At 28.3% G+C, this 24,088-nt stretch overlaps 1 protein-coding gene across 1 annotated transcript; it reads right to left on the bottom strand.

The window, feature by feature from the left end:
- Positions 1 to 1,654: 1,654 nt before the first annotated feature.
- Positions 1,655 to 23,625, bottom strand: LOC134835374 (ankyrin repeat and sterile alpha motif domain-containing protein 1B). The gene is made up of 17 exons (XM_063850251.1): positions 22,976 to 23,625; positions 22,819 to 22,899; positions 20,678 to 21,448; positions 20,477 to 20,612; positions 18,961 to 19,376; positions 18,408 to 18,454; positions 18,136 to 18,343; positions 17,924 to 18,077; positions 16,172 to 16,340; positions 4,515 to 4,936; positions 4,013 to 4,150; positions 3,695 to 3,951; positions 3,429 to 3,597; positions 3,234 to 3,343; positions 3,037 to 3,172; positions 2,124 to 2,471; positions 1,655 to 2,059 (listed from the first exon to the last, which is right to left on the bottom strand). The coding sequence occupies exons 1-17, from the start codon at positions 23,077 to 23,079 to the stop codon at positions 1,928 to 1,930; spliced, it is 3,798 nt and encodes a 1,265-aa protein (XP_063706321.1). The 5' UTR covers positions 23,080 to 23,625; the 3' UTR covers positions 1,655 to 1,927.
- Positions 23,626 to 24,088: the final 463 nt, after the last annotated feature.

Below are 24,088 nucleotides of genomic sequence, written 5' to 3'. Positions count from 1 at the left end.
ATTAAAATTTGGCTTCATCAACATGGTGTGCATAAGTTTCATTCTCATTTTCATTTTTTATTATTTTTTTAAATAATCATAAAAAATTAAATTATTTTTAAGAAATTTTGGCAGTTATTATTAAAAAGTTGGAATTATTATATATTTTTATATATATTTTATTCGTTAATTAATTTCAGTTCGTACAAAATTTACTTTCTTTGTATCAAAATGTTGTTATATACGTTACTTACTTATTTTTTGTTTAATATAAAATTCGTTAAATATCTTTGCCAATATCGAAATTTTCTATTTATTTTGTTATTATTATTTTTTTGTATAAGAAAAACTTGAAAACCTTATGAAAAACCATTAGAAAGTATTTCAATATAAACAAAATACAAAAATGAGCTGATTGTTTATAAACGTTCATTATTATTTATTAATATTTGTATATTTTTGTGAGTGTTTGAATGAATGACTTGGAAATGATTGTGACTCTTAAGATTTATTGATTGTACAAAATTATTGTTAATTGGTGTCGTTTATTCTTGGTTGTGTTTTTTCATTACTTTTTCTCATTGAGTATTACAAAAATGAAGCGTTTTGATGAAAATATTGCTATTATAGTGAGCAAATTGCGTATTTTGTATATAAAATGTATACTAATATGTATGTTTGAAAAAAAAATTGTAAAAATTAAACATTTTTTTTTTGTGATGCACATTTTTTGTAAGCCAAATATTATTTCTTATTATTTTTTTTAATTATACACTAATCAGTATTCATATTTTGTATTTTTTATTCACATTAATTAAAAATATACCTGTTTCGAATTTTAGAAATTCATATATATTTGTTTATATATTTTTCAAGCATCATCATTAATATATTATATTTCGTTTATTAATTTTTTTCATAAAATTATTTTTTTTTATTAGAATGTATTTTTTTGAAAAAAGCTTTTAGCCAATTATTTTTCAATTTTAAAAATGTGCGAATTTTTTCCTTATTATTTCATCGTATTTTATTATTTTTTAATTTTAAATGTATATTATTTTCAAAAGTTTTTATTTATTCAATTTTTTATTATTATTTAATATCAGTTTATTGTTTTTTTTTAGTTTAAAAATTTTTTATTTATTATTTTTTTTATATAAATTTAGATAACTTTCAATATTATTATTTTAAATGAACTTTCAATAAGTTCAGCTATTTTGTATTTTTTAGCAATCATAGTTTCCATACCACAGATTCGATATTTTATATATTTTTCACAATAACTACAGCTACCTATGAAACATCAGTGTAACGTTCAATTCTTGTGTTTTCTTCATTTTTTTTACAAATAAAAAAATTTAACATAAAAAAAAACAAATTTTTAATGCTATCAACTATACATAAAAATATCGACAAAATCACATTTTTTTCAAATACTTTTTTTCTTTTAACTATAACAAAATTATTATTTTCTATCAAAAAAGCAACGAAGTGTAAAAAATCGAACATCCGATAACAAAGATTTATTTGCATTTCAAAATATTTTTTCTAACAAACACTTTTCAAGTGCACTCTAAAACAGGAATGGACAACGTTTAAATATATATATTTTTTTATAATAATTTTGAACGACAGGATAAATATTATTTTAAAAGTTAAATAGATAAGTGGTTGACAAAAAGTAGATAAGGAAGACTGTTTGATATGAATTTCGAACAAAGTAACATGAATAACTCGTTTTTTCCAAATAAAAGGGATAAAGTACCTGAAAAGTATCTTCCTTGTTTGAATATCATTGTTCTAATATATATTTTAATCCCTATCTAAATTGTGTCTCTCTTTTGTTTTTTTGATCATTTTAGTACAAAATCCGTTTTTAATCCCGATTTGGAACGCCTCAGCAGGAAACTAAAACCGATTATCACACAATTTATTTGAATCTCGTGTTTTACTTTGACAGAAAGCCAGCTGAACTGGGACTTCTTAGCGCTAGCGTTGAGGACGATGCGTCACGGAGAGCTAACTGGTAAGCGACTTCGAATGCCTGGCCCAGTGTGAGGATTATTTCGGTAGCGAGGCTCTGTTTTAAAAGAATTTTTATTAAATATTTTGAAAAATATGAAAAAAAAATTAGAAAATCTTACCATACTGTCGACATTGAAGACATGACAGTAATGAGTGTTATTTTCAGAATCTTTGGTAATGTAAGCAAAATGTGAGAGGTCTTCGGCATCCTGGCAAGCACAATTGATATTGCGAATTTCGTGTTCGCAAATTGTTCCCTGAGACTCGATATCGATAAATTGGACGCCACGATGACTGATTGCGATGCAAACAGGTCGACGGGAGTGATTGAACTGTTGGTGACGATTGAGAGCGTCATCGCCATTTGTGGTGTTCGTAGCAAGTCTTTCGCCCTTTTTCAACTTTTGAATGGATTTACGTGTGGATTCCGTGCCACGGAGCTCTTTCACGACCGTTGAACCCAGATACTGTTGAATTTATTTAAAATATTATTAAAGCCTCATTCCACATTTATTTTGAACTTTTTGTCTCAAAAAATAATTTTCAGGAGAATTTAAGAGAATTTTTTTATTATAAAAAATTAAATAAAAAGATTTATTTTAAAAAAATAATTTATTTGAATTAAAATTTTTTTCATGCAAATATTTTTTTAAAATATAAAAATTAAATAAATAAAATTATTTTATTAATTTTTTAAAATTAAAACTGAAATAAATATTTTTTTTTATAAAAAGTAATCAAAATATTTTTAAACGTTTGAATTAAAATTTATGGAAATATTTTTTACAGTATAAATATTAAAATTAATAAAATTAAAATAGGTAAGTATTTTTTTTTACTAAAAAAATAATCAGATTATTTTAAAAAAATTATTCAGTAATTTTGTAAAAAATATTTCCATGAAATTTTCTTTAAACAATTTTTTAATAAATTATTTTTTTAATGAAATTTTAAACTTATTAAATTTTTAACTTCGTAAGAGACAAAAAGCTTGAAATAAAATTTAATTTTTAGTTTTATGAAAAAACTTACAAAAACTTCATATTTGACACTACTCGACACCAAAGTTGACGCGGAATGGCGCCATTGTGTCTTCATATTACAATTACTTGGACCCAGAAGTAGCTCGTCAGGCGCTCGTATTTCTATCGGTGGTTTTGGAGCAGGTCTAAAAGCGATAAAAATTAAAATTTCTCGTTTCTGAGACAAAAAATGATAAAAATTCTTACCTGCTCTTACGATAACTATGACTACTTGCACTACTATGACTACTGCTGCGTGATCCGTGTGCCCCATTGGAGACTTTCGCCGGCGATTCGTCACTCATGACATCATTTGACTACAAAAATATCGAGGTAAATTGTGTAAAATGCCCATAAACTAACGCGAAATAAATAAAAATTTGATATAAATCTTCGTCTTACCGAATCAACGCCATTTATCTCTTCCAAATTTGGCGGCAATAATTTATTCCTTTCCGCAACCGAATACAAAATCCGTTTGCGATGACCTAATTTATTAATTTCTAACACAGCTTGCAATTCAATTTCCCATATTTTGGATACGCGTTCCATATCGGCGTACAAGTGACTCCTAAAACGGACAAGAGAAAAAAGACAATGAACACTCATTTATATGCAAAATGCGTAAATTTACGACAAACACGCCGATCTCTCGCAAGTTAACTTACTTGAACACCTCTTTATACTCTTCCAGCTTGATATCCGCTAGCCATTGATCGACTGTGAGTGGCGGCACCAAACTACCGTTGGTCAATCCATTTGTCGTTTTGGACTCCAGTGCCGCACGGGCCTTTTCCTCGCGCAATTTGTGATGATCTGCGTTCGTTAATGCTAGTGGAAGATCTTTTATGGACTCCATCAAGTGGGAACGATCGTTGTCAGGTATGCCAATTGTCTCCATATCGTCAATTGTTAAGACACCATGCTGCAAAATCAGGGAAAAATATTAAATTTTTTGAGATTTTGTAGGCAAAAAAGAGATTTACCAAATAATCGACGTCATCGAAGCCACTATCGACGAGCGCCTGCTCGACATGTATCAAGCCAATCTTGTTGAGGAACTTTTGAAGGGGTGTCTCGAAGAGTTTCTTCGATGAGGAACCATTTTCTTGCTTATCTCCGTCCTGAAAATAACAAATTGAGAATTTTAAAAATTAATTTCAGAGCATTTCAAGTTGAAAATTAAAAAAAAAATCATAAAAATTTCTGTTTATAAAATTTTTAAAATTAAGTACGTTCCAAAATTTTTTTGAAAAATTATTTTAAAATTTGATCAATTTTCAAAAAATTGTAAAAAAATTTTGAGACAAGCCAAAAAATGAATTTCATAAATTAAAAAATTTGGAAAAAATAAATTTAAAAATATTTGAAAAAAATTTAACTCATTTTAAAAAATAAGAAAAACATACTGAAAAGTAGACAACTTTCTACAAATATATATATATATTTTTTTTTAAATTTTAATTTAATTTTTGTTAAGGAACTCACCAAGCTACTTCCAAACGACTCCATAATCTCGGAAATTTTCGCCCATTCTTCTTGCTCGTTAAACGGACTCATCAGATCGGTGGTAATATCATTGTTGTTATTAACTTTACTCGCATTACTTATCACATTGCTGCTCGGACTCGTTTTCTCCTCCGTGCCGTTGTTCTCGATGCTTGCGATGCCATTGAGAGACGAGGCATCATCGCCATTCGTATCGATGTGATGGAAGTCATCGAGCGTGTACTTGTTCGTGGTGATTGTGATGTCGACGCGCGAATTCCGATTTGGCAGTAGAATTTGCTCTTGTTGCTGAGACTGTTGATATGTCGCTGGTGGAGGCATTTGTTGCTTGTAATTGTTAAGGTATGTCTGAAAGAATGCCGTCGCATTATCCAAGTTCATGGTTGAGCCTTTAAAGAGACCTGCAAAAAAAAAGAGATTTGTTTTTTATTGAAAAGAACTTTTTTTTACTCCATTCGTCGTCTCGCACAATCAACTACTTCTCAAAGTACAAGATTTCAATGACCCCATAATAATAATAAAATATAATAAATAAAAATGTTCTTCATACACGACACGACTCCGATGCATCGGACTGTAGTAAATAATAATAATAACACATTCACGAGATATTGTGAGACAGAGACAACAAATGCTAATATTATTACACAAATAATAATCAAAGCACCACAGCATGACTGCATTATGTAGATTTCTTTAATAGCGCAGCACATATTGAAAAATATTGTCGTAATATAAATAAAATAAAATCTCAGGTCTTCTACAATACACTCACTTAATTTAGTGCCATGTTCATGCAAATGTCTGACAAGAATGAAGAAGGAAGAATAGAGTTTCGTTGGTAAGTGGTCAAAGTAACGAAGTGCTAAAGACACATTTAAACAATGTCTTCGCAATATTTATTCTTTTATGCTTTAGGAGTGTTTTTAGGCTGATGCAATTAATGAAAACGTTTCATATTTCATTTTATATTTCAAAACAATAAATTTAGAATTTATTTAAATCTAAAGTTTGCGTTTTTATGATTAAATTTAGTTTATTAAAAAAAATTAAGGAGAAGTCACTAAAATATGAAAAATAATCATGATTTCAACCTATGTAGGTTGAAATTAAATTTTGTTTCTAAATTTTTAGTGGACTGTTTTTTTTCATTTCTATAGTTTTTTAATTCTAAACTGTTCTAACAGAAACCTCTTGGAAGTTACAAGAATCTTTAAAAGAAAACTACAAAATGATTCGGTAAACAATTGTTAAACATTGGCAATTTTTTCGAAAGGCAAGTCAGCAGCTCTACGGGATTCCAATGTGACCCTTGTATTTTGGACAACAATTTTTGTTGCTTTACATGTGTCACAGCTGTGGACTTGTTTTTGCCAGTTGACGTCATTTTTGGCCAAAATTTTTGTTTTCATAAGCATTTCTGCCAACCCAAAAGACATAAATCTTAATTCCTCGTGAACACTTTTGGTTCGTTCCTCTGGACTCTGGAACATATTGCTTCCATTTGTATTTTAACCAGCTTATTTCTTCCTCGACCATCTCGTATTTTCATTATAATTCTCTTTTAAACATGAAGTCCAACATTGTTGATTACAGCTTTCCTTTCAATAATTTTCACTTCACGAGTTAATGCATCCGAAACAGTCAAGACTTTTAATTTTTTAAGCATTTTATTCAAGTCGTGCTAAACTGCCTCTAAAGTCTTTAGAATCTTGATACAAAAAATTGTATGGATTTAATTTAAAAAAAAAATACATATCAAAACTTTAATTTAAAAAATATTTCCTTCGCATATTCAACTTTTTAAAATATTTTCAATGACTTAAACAATTTTAAAAAAAAAATTAATTTATTTTTCTTTTAAATAGAAAACATTTTTGAATATTGCACCGGCCTTAAGTGTATTTTATTTATTGACTGAAAAATAAATACTACATTGTCCAATTTATCGAAGCGATCTGGCGTCTGATAGCCGTTTGTGTTTTTTCTTTTTGTATTTTTTTTTTGCCAACAAACAGTAGCGACTGATAATATCATTCAAATACGCTCAAGTCATTATATTTTTTTTTGTCACATTGTCACTCAATTATCCAAAACCCAAAGTAACAAAAAAAGGTTTAATAACCGTTCATAATTAATCTCATTGAATACTAATGAGATTAACATTTCATCGATCGAAGGTGTGTTCAAAATTTTTTTCAACCCGAAACATTTTTTTCGGTCCTAATTAATGAATAGGAAACAGAGAAACAAAAAAAAAGAAGAAAGATAAGAGAGAAACGACAATTAAATGGATAAATCTAGCTCGAAGATAAACGGAAATAAATCATTTCTTGAAATTACATGGAAACATGCAACATTCAGTCATGGGTCATTAGTTTAAAGAAAAATAAGAAGAAAACAAAAACTCAACACGCGGGATTTGTAGTATTTCAAAACCACAAACAATGCAATAACATAACGAAGCAATCGTGATATTTTTGATCGTTCTTCACGCTTTCTCGTTCTTTTTGTTTGTTTGTCTTTTATTCATTTTTTTTTTTATTTTAACGAAGGTGTTGCAAAACACAAAGACAAACTCCTTCCTTATCGTGAACAAAGCATCGCTCAATATAAAAATAAAATTCTTCCCGCAGTTTAGAATAACAAAAGCGAGAAGAAGTGAAACAATAGACGACATTTGATCATCATTTAAATTCATTTACGCATCGGTGCACTCATAAATGTTGTATGAGAGAAGCCGATGCGAGACAATGACGAAGAGTCTCTCACCTTTGTGTCATCGATAAAGAATGAATGAAGAATACAGTTAGACACTACTTGAATTTGATTGAGTGGAAAATGGGTAATTTTGGTACCATGCAGTTCAGAAATTTAAAATTTCAGGTGAGTTTTTAAAGAAAATTAAACTCTTTAATTTTTTAGGAATCAAAAGCCGACAGTATTTTGGTGCAGGGATACGGAAGGTTCGTGACGTACACTTGAAATTACTATTTTACCTTCTATGTCTATCTTGTCTGATATTTATGTTCTTCAATCCTTTTAATGTTCTCTTGTATTGATATTAATAATTTTTTTAATCATATGTGAACACATGTAATTGGGCACTGCCTGTTTGTGTTACAATTTGCTGGCTCTGCTAGCCATAAAATAAAATAAAAGCTATCAAAAGATGGAGAAAGATCATCATCAAGGATTCACGTAACAGTTTACTGATTATGAATCAGACATTTTTCAATTCGAGGCTACTTGAATCAATAATTTGATATCTGACATTAAAAAACTCACTTGAGTCCAAATTGTGCTCCTACTAAATACTCTGTTCAAAAACGATCCAGAAGGTCGCAAGATGCTGGCCGATCAAAAATAAGATGGATTGAAAACTTTGGAAAGTTATGGAAAAAATAACTCAAAATCGTACGAGGAGTTTCATTCTTTTCAACCAAATTTTTCATCGAAATATTGAAACTCTCAAATCTTATGATAAATTAGAAAAAGACTCAACGCTTTAAAACCTAGTTCGTAAATATAAAGTGAAAACACCATGTCATGACAAATCCAACTACTACTTGTTAGTTGATGATAAAAAAAACGAATAAACTACAAAAGTATGTTAATTAGACTAAACATGAATAACAAGTGAAATGACATGCATCCAACGACATTTTTCGTCTAAACATGTGGCGCAGCTAAACAAGTTCCGTCTATTGTTCAAACTTCTTCTTCATTTTTTTGTGACGACGCCAACCTTCCCATCTATCTCAAATATCGTACTTGAGGCAATGAAGCTCAACAAATACTACACAACATTTATCATCAGCTTATATTCTTTCAAACCCATAATTCGAATCAAATAAAAAATAAAATGAAGAAGAAAAGAAGCCAAACCACGAAATAATACCGCACCGTATAATTAAAGAAAAAGATAACCCGATAACTGATCACTCACTGAAGTAAATAAAAAACAACAACAACGATGATCATTATGAGAAATGTTTTGCCTATCTTCAAAGAGACGACTTGAATTATGTACTCTTGGTGCACTGCAGTTGTGTGTGAAATCAAATTATTAACGAAAAATGTTTCGCAAGACGATATGCGCGATAGAGAAGGAGGTACGTAAAGGAACATTATTTTAAATGTATTTTAAATGTAGCGGACTTAATCCGGTTTTGAATAACAGTTACACACTCCAGCATAACGACAACAACATCACAGCGCGAAGATGAAATAAATATTCACTGTTAAAACAGAAATTTGCATTTCCAATGTTCAGTGAGTGTTGTTTCTACAAAATGATTTCAACTGCTGGAATATGATGTGATGGGTGTAAGACTTTGTGTCGTCGCACTCATTTTTCGTAAAGCCATTATAAATCAAGTAAAATCTTTAAATTTATTTGATGCCCCTTTTTGAAGTAAACACAAAAAAAACCACCAACGAACGATTTTGTTCTAAAAGTAAAAATTGTTCCATCTCTTAATTTATGAGAACATTAAGAACGGAAAGAAAAGAGAATAAAATGAATTGTGTGTTAAAATATATGTTACATATTGTTCAAAAGCAAATAAATAGATTAAAGTGGTCTGTAATAATCCCATAAACGCATGATGCACATCAAACACGTTTCTTGCTCGTTTGTTTATTTTTATGATTTTTTTTTCTAAACTATTACTTTTATTGTAGCCACCATTGTTATGGACCTGTTGATTTGTGTCTCAAGTAACAAATGGAAATGAAGACTCGTGCTAAGTAGGTAGAAAAGAAGAAATGGTCTCGAGTTACAAAATGTTTAAAAAGTGCATCTGGTAAGTACCTATTTCATTTTGTTACAACAGAAGCTCATTTTTATCGTTTTTTAAGAAAAAAAAAATAGGAAATCGTAAAGTTTGATCAATTTTTTAAAAATTACGATAAAAAATGATTTTTTAAAGAGAAGAGGAAAATAAAGAAAAGCTCAAACTTTTCAAATTTTTGTTTTAAAATTTAATTTAATATTTTTTTTTAAATTTTATTTTAATGAAAAAGTTCCCAATTAAAAATTATTTGAAACTGAATTTATAATTCTGTAAAAATTAATTTCAAAAAGTTTTTTTAGCTCAGTTTAATAAATTGATATTAAGTTTTTAGGATGTAAAAATTTGACTTCCGGGAAAAACTTGTGATTTCTAGGTTAGAAGATCGGTCTTTAAAAAACAAAGTTTACCACTAAATATTGTCAAAAAACTATTTTAAATTAGATTCATATGTTCTTCTCGTACAGCAGCTGGTTTGTGTCTCGTTGGTGAAATTTGACCTCTTTGACATCTCTACGGTACTTTAAACCAAATTGATGCAAAATCTCTCATAATAATCATCACTATACAAAAAATAAAAACACATGTTTCTAATTTTCATTGTCAAAGTCTTGCCAACAAAAAACATCCATTTAAATTTGATAATTATATTGTAAATATGTTTTCCACACGCGATGCTTGACACTGCCCCAAAAAACATGCCGAAAATTTCGTTCGATGTCATTGCCAACGGAAAATAAACAACATTTGTAAAAATATAATCACATTTTACAGGCGCGCAAAGTTATATTTAGAACGTGGAAAAAAATTAGTTGAAGTGGAGACTGTCACGACATTCACGTCGTCGTAAATAACGAAGGGAGTTCCCGTAGTCTTTTTTTTATTGCAACAGCTCAACATGAATTAGCAAAAAGGTAAGTTTCATCAAATTTTCTCTTGTAAGTAAATTGCATGCTTATTAACTTTTTTTTATTACTCTCTCGCAACATGAGAAACAAATCAAGAAATAAGACACGGCCTGATCACACAGCTACAATTTTTAAACATAAACGCCAATAAAACGACAACAAACAACACGATGTGGATTAGTTTCACGTTCACACTGTGCAATTTCATGCTGGTTACTGCTAGGATGGACAAAGTGCGCTTAAGATTTCTCTTGAGGTAAGTGGTTTGTTTTTTGTTGAGTCAGTCTATGAAATTCAACTAATCGCTTATTTTGCTTTGTTTTTAGGTTTTTTTCGTGTATAGTTGTGGTGTGTCAATTAAAAAGAGGTGTAAATCAAATATCCATGTGAAACAAATGAACTAACGAAATTTTTCGATGTTATTCAAACATGTTATTATTAAATTATCACAGTGATCAAAGGCTGTTCATAGGGGATCCAGATATTGAGCCCTCAATTAAAAATTTCAACTGATTTTTTGAAATCATTTTACTGAATCTAAACTTTTTAAAATGAAACTGAAGGAACTACTATTTAATCAGTTAAGCCAATCAGCCATTCAATGATTGAAAATCTTGGAGTTGCCAAAATAAAACTTAAAAATCCATAAGAATACAACACATTACCATCCGATATACGACAAAGGAGCAATCTCAAAGACTATTAAAAATCGAACCGCCTTATCGCAACTCCGCTCAGGATACAGCAGACTAACCAACAACTATCTGCACCGCATCGATGACAGTATTGAAGACAAATGCGACTTTTGCGGCGAAACACCGCACGACGTACACCACCTGTTCAACTGTCAAGAAAAGCCAACGGACCTCTCTGTCATTGACCTATGGCAGAATCCCTTGGAAGTGGCAAAATTCTTGGGACTCGAATCGGACGAGTCAACTGCTTGACTTACCGCTACAACAACAACTATTAAAAAATACCTGAAAATTTACTCACTACAATGATGCGTTTAAATGAGTTAAAAACAACAACTCTTCATTCCTCCATCAGCCAATGGCTGATTTGGTCGTCAATGTATTTTATTAATTTATTGTCTGTTGACAAATATGAAAAAAAGTGTATTAAGAAACTCTTAAATCATAAGATCGCCTGATTGGCAATCGTTCTGTCAAACTTTTGAACCCATCTTCAAGCTGAAGTGGGATTCACCTTTGGATTTAGTTTTTTTTTGTAATTATTTTGTCTTTTTCAAGAAATATTTGATTTTTGAAACCATAAAAATCAAGAAACTTCACACAAGTCCGCCTCTGACAGCAACCCAATGGACCAAAATTCATTACGAAAAGTAAACAATCACTTCACGTCATTCAGAGGCACGTCATGTGTCAGTGCGACTCAACTAAGTAAACATTCACGAATAAACCACAACAATATCTTTTATGTTTTTTTCTTTAATTATAGGCAGTAACGTTCTTTCGTAATATAATTATTATATTATCTGAATACTGAGAATTTTTTTTTTATTTGTGTGAACTATGATTTTAGGGCGTATTCTCCACGCCAGATAGAGTCTATTAAATGTTGTCAGATTCAGATTTTTATAACTTTCTTCTATTATTTTATATTACATAAACGAACGCTTTAATGAAGCTTTAACAATAAATTTACTGTGTCATCATTTATGTTCTTTTCTCAGCAGCGGCATTGCATGCAACGAACGAACAAACACCGTGAATTCTTGATAACTCATTAATTATAATATTTGATTGTGGAATGCATCACGCTGCGTTATTATTACTTTCGGTCATCAGTTGGTGTTCGGTTTCAATGATAACAATAATTCATAGAAATTAATAAATATTAAAAAAAAAAAGTTCTTGAAATTGATTTTGATCGCATTTGAAGTAACTTTTCATAGTTTTTTATTATAAAATATTGAACTAAATGTTTTAAAACGTGTTTTTCATAAATTATTTTACGAAAGCGCAGCAAGTAAAGTCGATAAGTTAAAAAATTATCAACAAACGATAAGATTACTCGCATATTTCATTAACGTTATAATTATTTTTTAAACATAAACAAACCGTGAATCATCTGTACTCCATAGAAATTGGCGAGGAGGAATGAATTGATGACACAGACACAAAAAAAAACAGCAGACTGCTGAAATTATTGTTTATTTTTCGTGCGTCAGCGGCATTGTTTCGTGAAGTTGTGCATGGCTGATGGTCGGATTGATGGCATGAAAGATAAGGAAATATCTAGGTTTAACAAGATATTTGCAGTTCATGGTTTTTTAAATAAATATTTATGCATTTTTTGCAATTTTTGTTAAAATTTTGCTATGAAGATTTATTTTTTTTTTTTAGAAAATTGAAGTTTTGGTTCATTATTTTGAAGACATAATTTTAGGTTTTTTCCAAAAATGCTTAAAAATTTTGTAAAGGACATTATAAATATTAAACAAACTGTCACTTTTTGATCAAATCGATAACTTATAATAGCTCTTAGAGTGTTTTGAGACTTTTATACACTGAAAATCCCTTAAACTATTTTCTAATTCTTAAAAAAAAGATAAATTTACTTAAAATTTTAATTTTTTCTGAAACGTAAAATGGCTAAAGAGGCAAACATGTAAAGTTTAATTATAAATACAATTTAGAACGAGTAAAATTTGTCAAAATAAATCAATTTTTGACTAAAAATAATTATTTTACCAAAAAATTACCTTTTTTGAAAGCAAATTTCAAGTTTAAATATTTTTTATGTTCTTAAAACGAGCAATTTTTTACAACGTCTCATTAAAAAGTCTCTGTTAAAATCATAAGTAGGATAAATTACTTGTCAAGCATACGAGAACAAACAATTTGTTTTTATTAACAAAAAATACCATATGCAAATGTTGTATAAATACATTGCACGAACAGTCTCAGATGTGAACAAAAGGTGATTTATTGTAATGTTAAGTATTGTGATAACCCGCATAATTAATTATTCATGAAAAAAAAACTTATATTTACATGCCGGCAGCAGAATGTAACAATTGAATTGATTATTTATTGAAAGTATTAATATTTATTTATTAAAAAATGAAATTTCAGCGATCTTAAATCGACTTAAAATCAAAAGTCAAATAGAAAATTATGTTTTTTTACAAGTTTTCTTTTTATAAAAAACGTCAGTCAAACATTAAATTAGTTAATAACACACACTTGACTTGACTTAATTGAGTTATCAAAGCAATTAATTAAACAACAACCTTTTGCAGAACATTTTTTCCACATACTTGCATGAATGCATTCACTCGTGGTGGAAAAAATTGATACAAAATAATTAAAATTTTATCTCATGAAACTATTTCATTACTTTTTTTGTTGTTTTGGTTAATAACCCTTCACTATAAAAAAAAATGTTCAACAACGATTAATTTTTTTATGGCGTAGTTAATCTTGCTTGCAATGCATGTAATGCACCACATAGGAACAGAAAAATTAAAAACAAAGACCATTAAACAACAAAAAAAGTCATAATTTTTTGCCTAATTGATGTTATTAATCACTCAACGGCTGAACATTCAATCTCCGTTATCGTTTACTGTACTCCGAATCTCTAATAAAAATTTTTCTGTTATTAAATTACTTCAAGTAAGTAACCTTGATGGAACTTATCGTTTAATTTTTTAAACAAATAATAATTTATTTATCAAAAACTCACATTTGTTGATAGAATTTCTCGTTTTTTTTATTTGTTTATTTTTTATTAATAAATGCACTGTTTTACTTTATTTGACAAATAAACTTTTGTCGATCTTAAATTTCGTTTTATTCATGAATAAACATTTAATTTATGTATCCTAAAATATTTCTATTGACACATAAATCACTACTGAATAAATATTTCAACAACACACTTAATTTCTTATCAGTTGATTTTTTTTTATTTATTAATTTTTGCGTTTTAATTACTTCCAAATTTCATCATTATTCGTTCTTAATTTAGTTATCTTGATATTCAATTCAATTTTTTATTATTTATTTTTTTTAATATTTAATTCTCGTCACAAAATCACACGTTTCACGTTTTTTTTACCTCTTTTTTTAGAAAAAGAAGTTTGACGTACCGTTCACTGAGGCGCTTCAACGATGACTGATTCTTCACATGTTGTTGCATGAATGAACGATCAAATGTGAATAAACACGAAAGAGAGAAAACAAAAATAAATACAGAGAGGAATGTGGTGAATGAACAAACGCGCGATATTCGACCGACAACAGAGAGGATCGAGTCAAGGGAATTTTTTTTTTGTTCTAATTGTGGTTTTGCAGGCCATAAATTATCATGAAAAGGAATTCTAATAAGACTTTTTTTGAATTTTCATTTACATCCGTTGCAGAATTTGTGTTGCAAAATAAGCTGGAGACGCATCGCAGACAATAATGCAGCAAGTCAAGTGTAACATGGCGATGTAAAAATTATTCACATGTTTTATTGTGGAAAATTTGTGTCTCGCAATTTAATGAAATTTATGAGTTTTTGAATTACATTGACATAACAAGATGTTTTTAGTCAAAAATTAGGTTGAAAATTGACAGAAAATCAAAATTTCCTTTTAAAATTGAAAAAATTAGTTAAATTTTTTATCTGATTCGTTAAAATTTTAATTTTAAATTGTGAAAAAAATTGTATTATTTAGACTTTTGTCAAAAAAAAATTTGACTTTTAAAGGTGGAAATTTGTGAATTTAAACAGTTTTTTGAGTAATTTCACAAAAAAATAACAAATTATTATCTAAATTTTAATTTTTCACTTTAAACGTAAGTTTTATCAAAATTCATAATAATTTATGATTTATTAAAATAATTTCAAAATTCAGAAAAAAAAATAACTTTGAGCTTTGACAAAAAATTTTAAATAAAAAATATCAGATTAATCAAATTTTTTTCCTAAAAGTCAAAATTTCTGTTTAAAATAAAAATTTAAAGATTGACTAAGGCCATTAAATTTAATTATTTCACTTTATGTCGCCCCCCCTCCGATTTTGCCGAAAAAATTCAGGGGGAAAAATAAAAATAATAAAAAAATAAGGAAAAATTTTGACATTTTTTGGTACTTTTTGATTAAAAAACGATAATAATGTCCAGTAAAAATTAAAATTATATTAGATATGAACTTAACTTGCTTTAAAAATGCATTATCTATCGAAAATTTGATGAAAAAATTTTTGAGTCACGTGACCAAATTTTTTATTTTTCCATAAAAATTAAAGTTTTGATAAAAATTATTTTAATGTCGAATTAAAAATTAAAGTTTTAATAAAATTTAATTTTTTTTCAAAATAATGTGAAACTAAACTTTTACGTAAATGTGAAGATTTTTTTAAATATGTAATTAAATTATTATTTATATTTAATAATTAGAATTTTTAGACAAAAATTAACTGTAAAATGCAAAAATTTAAAAACAAAAATTTTTTTAACTTTTTTTTTATTTTCTAGAAATATTTAAAATTTTTATTTCAAAACCATATTTTTAATTAACTCTGAAAAATCAATGCGCAAAGTAATTTTTCTACAGTAGACATGCTCTTGCATGTATTTAGCCAAAAAAATAACTAAACATTAAATATAGACGACGACCACAAATAATGTACAAAATTCCTGTAACACACAAAAAAAAACTTTATTCCAGCCAAATGTTCGTCAATGATGAGAAAACATGTGTTGTACATTCTCGTTGTGTTTTTCTGGTGTTTTATTTGCTCTTTTTACGTATTATTTTATTTGAACATCGTTCGAGTGGTATTTGGATTAAGTGTAGAAGAGTTAGACAAACACCATATATCGCATGTGTACGTGAATTTAATTTCAAACTTTTTTTTGAAGTGCTATCGATGAATGGAGAGGAAGGTCATAAAAGTTTTGCTTCTACTTACCGGCAAATGGCATATCGTTGATGTACTCTTCGACGCAGTCCGTGGAACAACTGCGGTCCGACATCGAGACACTCGAACTCAGCGAACCACTTGATGCACCAAGTGACTTATTGAAAAAGTCCGATGGCGAAGTTCCTGTCTCTAGCATGTACTTCCGTTGCTTGTACTCCTATTGTTTCGGATTTTTATCGGTACGCGTACGGAAATGTTTTTGTGGTTCGTTGATTCGAAATCAATGAAACGAGATAAGACACAAAGGTTCATTGAAAAATGTAGTTGTTTTAATTATATGAAGACACAAAACACGAACGGAAAGCACAGCGAGTGTGACAAATACTATAAAAGTGTGAAGTTCAGGTGATAAGAGTTATCGGACAACAACAACAATTAAAGCAAATTTATAGAGGCCACACAAAAGAAAAGTTGTAAATGAAAAAAAATCAAACAAAAAATATTTTAAATTAAAAGGAACACAATTTTTATTTTTTTATATACTTTTTCTTTGTTTTAAATAATAAAATATAATAATAATTAATAATAAAGATAAATATATATTTTACAGGCACTTATCTATTTTTTTCAATATTATCATTATATGAACGACGAAACACGACAAAATATATCAAGAATCATCATTTTAATCAACATTAATTGGCAATTTGTCTGAAGATATAGCCACGCGAGTCATTTGCCCCTTTTTTATTTTATCGTCACGTATAAATTTTATTATTGCCATATAACATAAAAAGTTTACATAAGGCGGAAGCAATTAGCAAAAGTGTTTCAAAGTGTTTTAGAAATATTTTTACATTAAAAAAAACATTAAAAATAAAATTTCTTGTAAATTGTAAAGAAAAACTGGAAACTAAAATAAAATAATTAATTTTCAGATTTTTGTTTTAATTTTAATTTAGCAAGACTTAAAAAATGTATAAAAAAAATAATAATATTTTTTAAAATTATTTATATTTATCAAATATTTATGAAAAAAACTTTTAGATATTTTTAATTTATAAATTTAATTAAATAATTAAATGTAATTCTTAAAAAAATTAAATTTTTTAATTAATTTATTTTCACAAAAAAAATTAATAAACTTCTAAAAAATTTTTTTTTTGAGAATAACAAAAAACGTCAAAAATTCCTAATTCATTTTTAGTTTTTTTAAAATTAAATTTAAATGAAGACTGAATTTTTTTGATTTTATTTAAAAAATAAATATTAATTTTTATAAATTCATTTTTTAAATTCAAAAAATACAAAATTCTTCAAAAAATATTAATTTAAAAATAAAAGTAACGTGAAACATTTTTTCTAATTGCATCAACCTCTTAAAAAAAAATATTGGCAAAATTTTCGTCTGTCATTTTTCTGTAGAGATTCTGTTTACATTCATATTAAAAATGGTTAAAAGGCACAAATTAATTAAAATATCATCAGTTTTTATTATTTTGATTGCTTTGCTCTCGCTTTCTATCAAGCTAATATATTAATAATTTTTGCTGGTATTTTTCTTCTTCAAGTCTTTTCGTTTCTTCTTTCAAGTTATCAAAAGCAAAAAAATTAAAAACAGACTCCAATAATAAATAAAATTAATTTAAAATAATACTGGCTCTTCTTTTCATGCATTAAAATAAATTAAACATCAGTCTCATAGAGACTCCGCCGAAAATTCTCGTCATCGCTAACACTGATAACGGAGCGCGTAACAATAATTTTAGGAAGCGTGTCACATTTCACATCCAGACCTACCTGGCTCAATGGTCGAATGCGCTCGTAGATCATGCGTTCGGCGGTTTGCGCCGACGGCGGCGGATGATCTGGCGTCGGAGGCTGTTTGTAATGCGTTGGACTGAGTGGAGTCGTTGCTGATGTCGATGTGTCACTTTTTGGTGCGAAAAATGCCCTGAAATTAATTAAATTATGAAAAAAATTATTTTAAAGGAAAAAAATTAAAAACTCACTCAAAACTCTTGCTATCGCTGTTATCTTTCTGACGTTTTAGCTTGCGCTTCGGATTCGGCACACGCACCATCATGTTCTCGTAGTTGATAAGTTTGGCAGCTGCCGACGAGGATGGAGTCGACATCGCCGTCGAATCTGCCGATAAATTCATTGGGAGATATTGGTCGACTGTTGCGCCACGATTTAAGTTGTTTTTGTTCGTCGCTGCTAAATTTTGGATTTTTTTGGGGGAAATTTGAATTTTTTTTGAGAAATATTCCAAAAAATTTACGCGACGGAGGAGGATAAGTACATGCAGAGGCAAAATAACGGATGAGACTAAATTCATGCAAAAATCAACATTTTATTCAAAAATAATAATAAAAAGAAGATAAATAAACATTATGGTTGGTATTTAGGTATAAACATATAACATTCGATATATTTAGTAAAATAAAACACATGTCAGAAAAATAATCTTAAAAAATATTTTATAAACAATCTCCATGCAAATTAAAAAAAATATTAATAATAAAGATACAAAAAATAATTTCTAAAAATAAATCGTGAAGAGTTTTTTTTTTGACATAAATTAAAAATTTAAAAATAAAATACTGTAAAAATAGAACCAAAAAAAAATATATTTATGTTACTACTAATTGGACAGATTTCATTCAAGGTGAAGGTTGTTCACACATATCGCTAGAGACGTCGTCGCTTGGCAGTGATTTTATTCAATCTTACAAAAAAAATATTTTTGTGACATCTCTAACGATAAGTATGCGTGGGCGCGAGATATTTCTTGTAAAACATGCATGGAATGATTCATCACATTATTAAATTACAGATTATTAGTGTTCTTATGATTGCTACACGTACTAAATCTTAAATACTGACCTTCGGCTTTGGTTCCACTTTTGGCTAAACAAAGATACTCATAAGTATTTGTTTTACGCTTAAAACTATTATTGCTAATATTTAGATTGTTATTGTTATGATTAGGGGTTTGGTTATTGTTTTGGGTAGAGCTCGAGCTGGATGCCGACGAAAGTTTGGATTTTGGTGCACAGAGAAAAAAGTTGCGAGGAAGTGCGACTGGCTTGGACTTGCTCTCGGGCTTTCGTTTGTCAAGTGTATGTGTGGTGTCATTATTATTATTATTTAGATTATTACCCTCAAATGTGGTGAATGTGTATCCGTGGTCCAGGTGTGTCGGTGATATCGAGAGATTGCGTCTCGGTGGTTTCTTTGGTGGAGTTGGCTGGAAAAAAAAATTAAAAAAATTAAAATTTTTTATTTTTGTTTTTGAAAAATTATTGGCAGCATTTAAAAATTTTCTGTTTAGTAAAATAATAATTATTTTTGCAAATTTAAATATTTTTTTCCGATTTTATGAAAAATTTTTGTAAATTTTTATGTTTTAAAATAATTTAATTTTTTCTGCAAATTAATTTTATTGCGTTTTTCAATTTTTTTTTTAAAATTTGAGAAAAAAAAAACATTTTTAAAAAATTAAAAAAAAAATCATTGAATTCAAAAAATATTATTAAATAAAAAAAAACCAAGAAAAAATGCTTAGAATTTCTTAAAAATTTTTAATTTCAAGTTAAATTAATTTTCTTTAATTTTATTTTATTTAAAATGTTAAAAATTTTCTTGATTTCATTAGAATTTTTTTAAGGATTTCTTTAATTTTTTTTAGTATTTTCAAACATTTCATTTTTTTTTCAATGTTTTTATATTTTTTTACGATTTTCTTTTTAATATTTAACTATTTTTTTCTGATTTTATAAAAATTTTTTGTTCATGTTTTAAAAAAATTTTAAAAGTTTCTGCGTAAATTTTTTTTTTTAAAATTTTTTTTTTTTTAGTTAAAAATTTTATTTTAACATTTAAAAAAATTTAAACATTTTTAAAAAAATATTTTTTTATATTATTTTAAAAAAAAAAAAAAAATCTTGTAAGAAAATAAAAATTTACGAAAAAATTGAAAAAAAAAAATAAAAATTTTTGAAAATAAAATTAAAAAAAATCAAGAAAAATGCATAGAATTCCTTAAAAATATTTAATTTCAAGTTTAATTAATTTTCTTTTATTTAAAATGTTAAAAAATTTCTTGATTCATTAAGGGATTTTTTCAAAAATATAAATTTAAAATTTTTTAGTATTCTCTGCTTATTTCAAATTTCATCTGATATTTTTATTATAGTCAATATTTTTTATTTTTTTACGATTTTCTTTTAATTAAAATAAAATAAATAAATTTTGAATTAAATAAAATAAATTTTTACTTAATTTTATATTTTCCACTAAAATTTAAATCGAATAAATTATTCAAAAAATTAAATAAAAATAACTTACTGAAACTTTCGAGCCTCCAGACGGTCTCATGTGAACATAACCCGCATCTCCCATGCTCCTGCTGTACTTATGCCTCGACGTGGGACTTGGCGGTCCCAAGCTGCCCATCGACGATGACGGACTCGTCGTTGTTTCGCTAGAAATTCATAAATTAACAAAATATGACATCATCCCACAACAAATTAATTCCAAAATACTCACTTATAATTACTATTGTAATGCGATGACTCACGATTGCTATCGTACGAATTGCCGCCAAATGACGCGTACATTCGCGAATGATCATTGAAGCCGCTGTCATCCGCGTACATCGAGTAATTCCGATAATTGTTGATGAGGGACACGATATTCCGTGTCACATTTGGCGGAAATTCTTGCAGCAACTCCAACGCGGTGCGTCCTTCGCCGTCTCGTGCCTCAATATCGATCCCGTTATTCAGCAGGAGTCTCACTACTGCTTCTTTTCCACATAACGCCGCTTCGTGCAGCGCCGTCCCGTTGGGGGTTTGAAGATTTATATAAACTCCAGCAGCCAAAAGTACCTCAACGACATCCTTATGTCCGTTTCGACTTGCCAAATGTAACGGAGAATGACTCAAAGTGCATTCAAACTTCAACGGGATAATTAATTCGGGATTCGCTCTTGTGAGTAACAACACAGCTTGAAGACGTCCATATTGCGCTGCCAGATCCAAAGGAGATTCATCGCGCTGATTTCGGACATCAGCATTCGCTCCCGTCGCCAAAAGCGTTGTAAGAACTTTCGTGTGTCCGTGCTGGGCGGCACAATGAAGCGGAGTATCCAAGTCGATCGTTTGCTGATTTGGGTTTGCGGGACGATTCGCGTTCGTCAGGAGCATGGTAACGATTTCGTGATAGCCACCCCAGGCGGCAATGTGTAATGGTGTGGAGCCACGATTGTCAGGTAAGTTTGGATTTGCATCGTAACTCAAGAGTAAGCGTGCGATATCACTGGAATAGAAAAGAAAAGAAAGAAAATTATAGGTTTTTTGTAATTATTTATGATATCCATCAATTTGAGACGTCATTATTTACTACTCAGACACACATAAATACACACATGAACAGTGACGTGATTGAAAGTTGACAAGTAAGGGCAATAAATGTTAGAGAAAATGTGAAAACAAAGGCAACAAAATTTAATTGTTTTAATTTTTAAATAATTTCTAAAAAATAATTTAAAATAAAATAAAAAATAATTTCTTTTTTTTTTGTTAAAAAAAAAACAGAGGAAAAATTTAAAAAAAAATTATCTTTAACAATTTTTGAGGAAAAAGACCGTAAAAAAATTATTTAGCCTTAAAATCATTTTTAAAAAATATAGAACTTTTTTTTATAATTTAAATTTAAAAAAAATTAATTTTGATTGATTTTACTTCAATTTTTATTTGATTTTTTTTTCAAATGAAAACCAATAATTTTTTATTTACATGATTTTTAACTCAAAATTAAAGAAAAAGTAGTTTAAATTGATAAACATTTATTTTTCTTTAAAAATTCGACTTTTTTGCAGTTAAAAAAAATAAATTTCACTTAAATTTGAATATGCTTTACTAAGTTCAGTTCATTTTTGTTTGATTTTAATATGAACTGGATTTTTTTTAAATATTTCTTTTTTTTTCTTCCTGACCATTTTTGTTAAAATCGTAGGACGAACGGTGAAAAAAATCAATTAATTATTTTTTTTCGTCTAAAAAAATCAAAATATTAAAAAAAAATAAATTTTTTAAATTTTCAACCTCTTTCAAATTTAAAATTAATATTCTGATATTTAACTCTTTTCAACAATTTTTTTTTTAATATTTTCTCAAAAGTCACGATTATTTATTGAAATCTGGACTAATAAAAATCAATATCAGAACCGGATTATTTTTAAACCATCGAATTTTTTTATTAATCTTGTTCAAGATCATTACTATAAAACAAAAATCATAAAAAAATTACTTCAATTAATCCAAACCAAGCAAATAATAATGAAATTTAACAAATTTATTACATTTTTTTCCTAATTGAACACAATAGCGCTGTCACTGCATGAACAACATTTATCTCTTAAATCTCGACTCTTTTTCATAAAGTTCACAGAATTTCGTGTCATTGAATTCTTTAAACAGACAACAAAAAAAAAACTAACAAATTCCACTAAATACTGTTCAGGTTTTTGAACACGTACCTACGTTCACGCACGATATATGTAATAAAAACATATGTGCAGTAATAATATAATGAACATAATCATAATAATAGACGTAAATATATATTTTTTGTTGTTTTCTAATTTTTTTTTCTTTTTACTTTGCTACCTGAGAAGCAGTACATACCTGTGACCTTTCATGGCAGCGTAATGTAGAGCCGAGTTCCCGCATTGGTCTTGCACATTTGGACCAGGTCCGCGTCGTAAACTATTTTTTTTTTGTTTAATTAAATTAAATGATTATACAATTGAACGAGTCAATGGCGAATGTATTTTTTTTTTACCTTGCGAGCGGGCCAATTTTCTTCGCTTTGGAAACGAGTATTTTTTCGACGAGCGCAAAGTTTCCCAATCGACTCGCCTCCAGTAATTCACTGTCCTTGCCCATTTTTTCTCTCTTCGTCGTCTCAGTTGTGGGGATGGTTCAATGCGTTTTTTCGTCGTATTTTTCGTGATTTTTTGTGATTTTTCTAGTTGTGAGCTCAAAACTGCTGTGCGAACATTAAAAACTAATAATTACACGCGAGTTTAGCTAAAAATTATCGTAATTGCAGCTCGCCCACTTTCAATTTCTTTTTCTCTTATTTATCTTTTTCTTCATATTTATATCGCGAGCTGTCTGTGTATGAGTATTTTTTTTCGTATTTTTCGCCTTTGATTGATGATTCAACGCACAATCGACATAACAACAGACGAGCTAATTCATTCACTGACTTTTTCGCCTAATTTTTACGCATTTTCACTGCGATTCTTTCCCGTTATTTGTGGCGAAATAATTTTTTTTTGCTGGCTGCTGCGATGTCACTTTTTTCCTTCAACTTGCATTAACTTGAAAGTTAGAAATTAGGTCAGGAAAATATGTACAGTCGTGTCGTACATAAAAAATTCGTAGTAAACCATGTTCAGCAGTGAATTTTGTGACTTGCGCATGAGAAAATACTATACACACTGATTGAAGTCCGATGGCAAATATACGGGCGAACCCAATGCGAAACGTAACGTAAAAATTTTCGATGAATGTAATGACGTGTTAGGTTAAATTTCTCGATAATTTGACATTTTTAGGAAATTTTATCAAAGAAAGTTTAATTAAAAATGTAAAATTTACAAATTTCAATTAAAATTTTTTGAAAATTCAAAGATTTTCTTACAAAAAATTTAATATCTAGAAAAACAAAACAGTCAAAAATTCAAAAGTCTACAAAAAGTGACGTTACGACTTTTGATAAAATGAATTTTGAGTAAAATGTCACTTTTTGACGACTTTTTGAATTTTCAAAGTTAAAAATGTACAATGGGAAGTAAATATTTTCTGTTTAATTTTCGTCAAATTTTTTTTTGTCTCGGAAAAGCTCTTTTAAGAATTTATAGATTAATAAAATAATTTTCGTTACGAC

This window comes from Culicoides brevitarsis, chromosome 3 (assembly GCF_036172545.1).
Source record: "Culicoides brevitarsis isolate CSIRO-B50_1 chromosome 3, AGI_CSIRO_Cbre_v1, whole genome shotgun sequence".
NCBI lineage: Eukaryota > Metazoa > Arthropoda > Insecta > Diptera > Ceratopogonidae > Culicoides > Culicoides brevitarsis.
The sequence above is the reverse complement of the archived record's forward strand: the minus strand, read 5'-3'. Positions and strand labels throughout refer to the sequence as shown.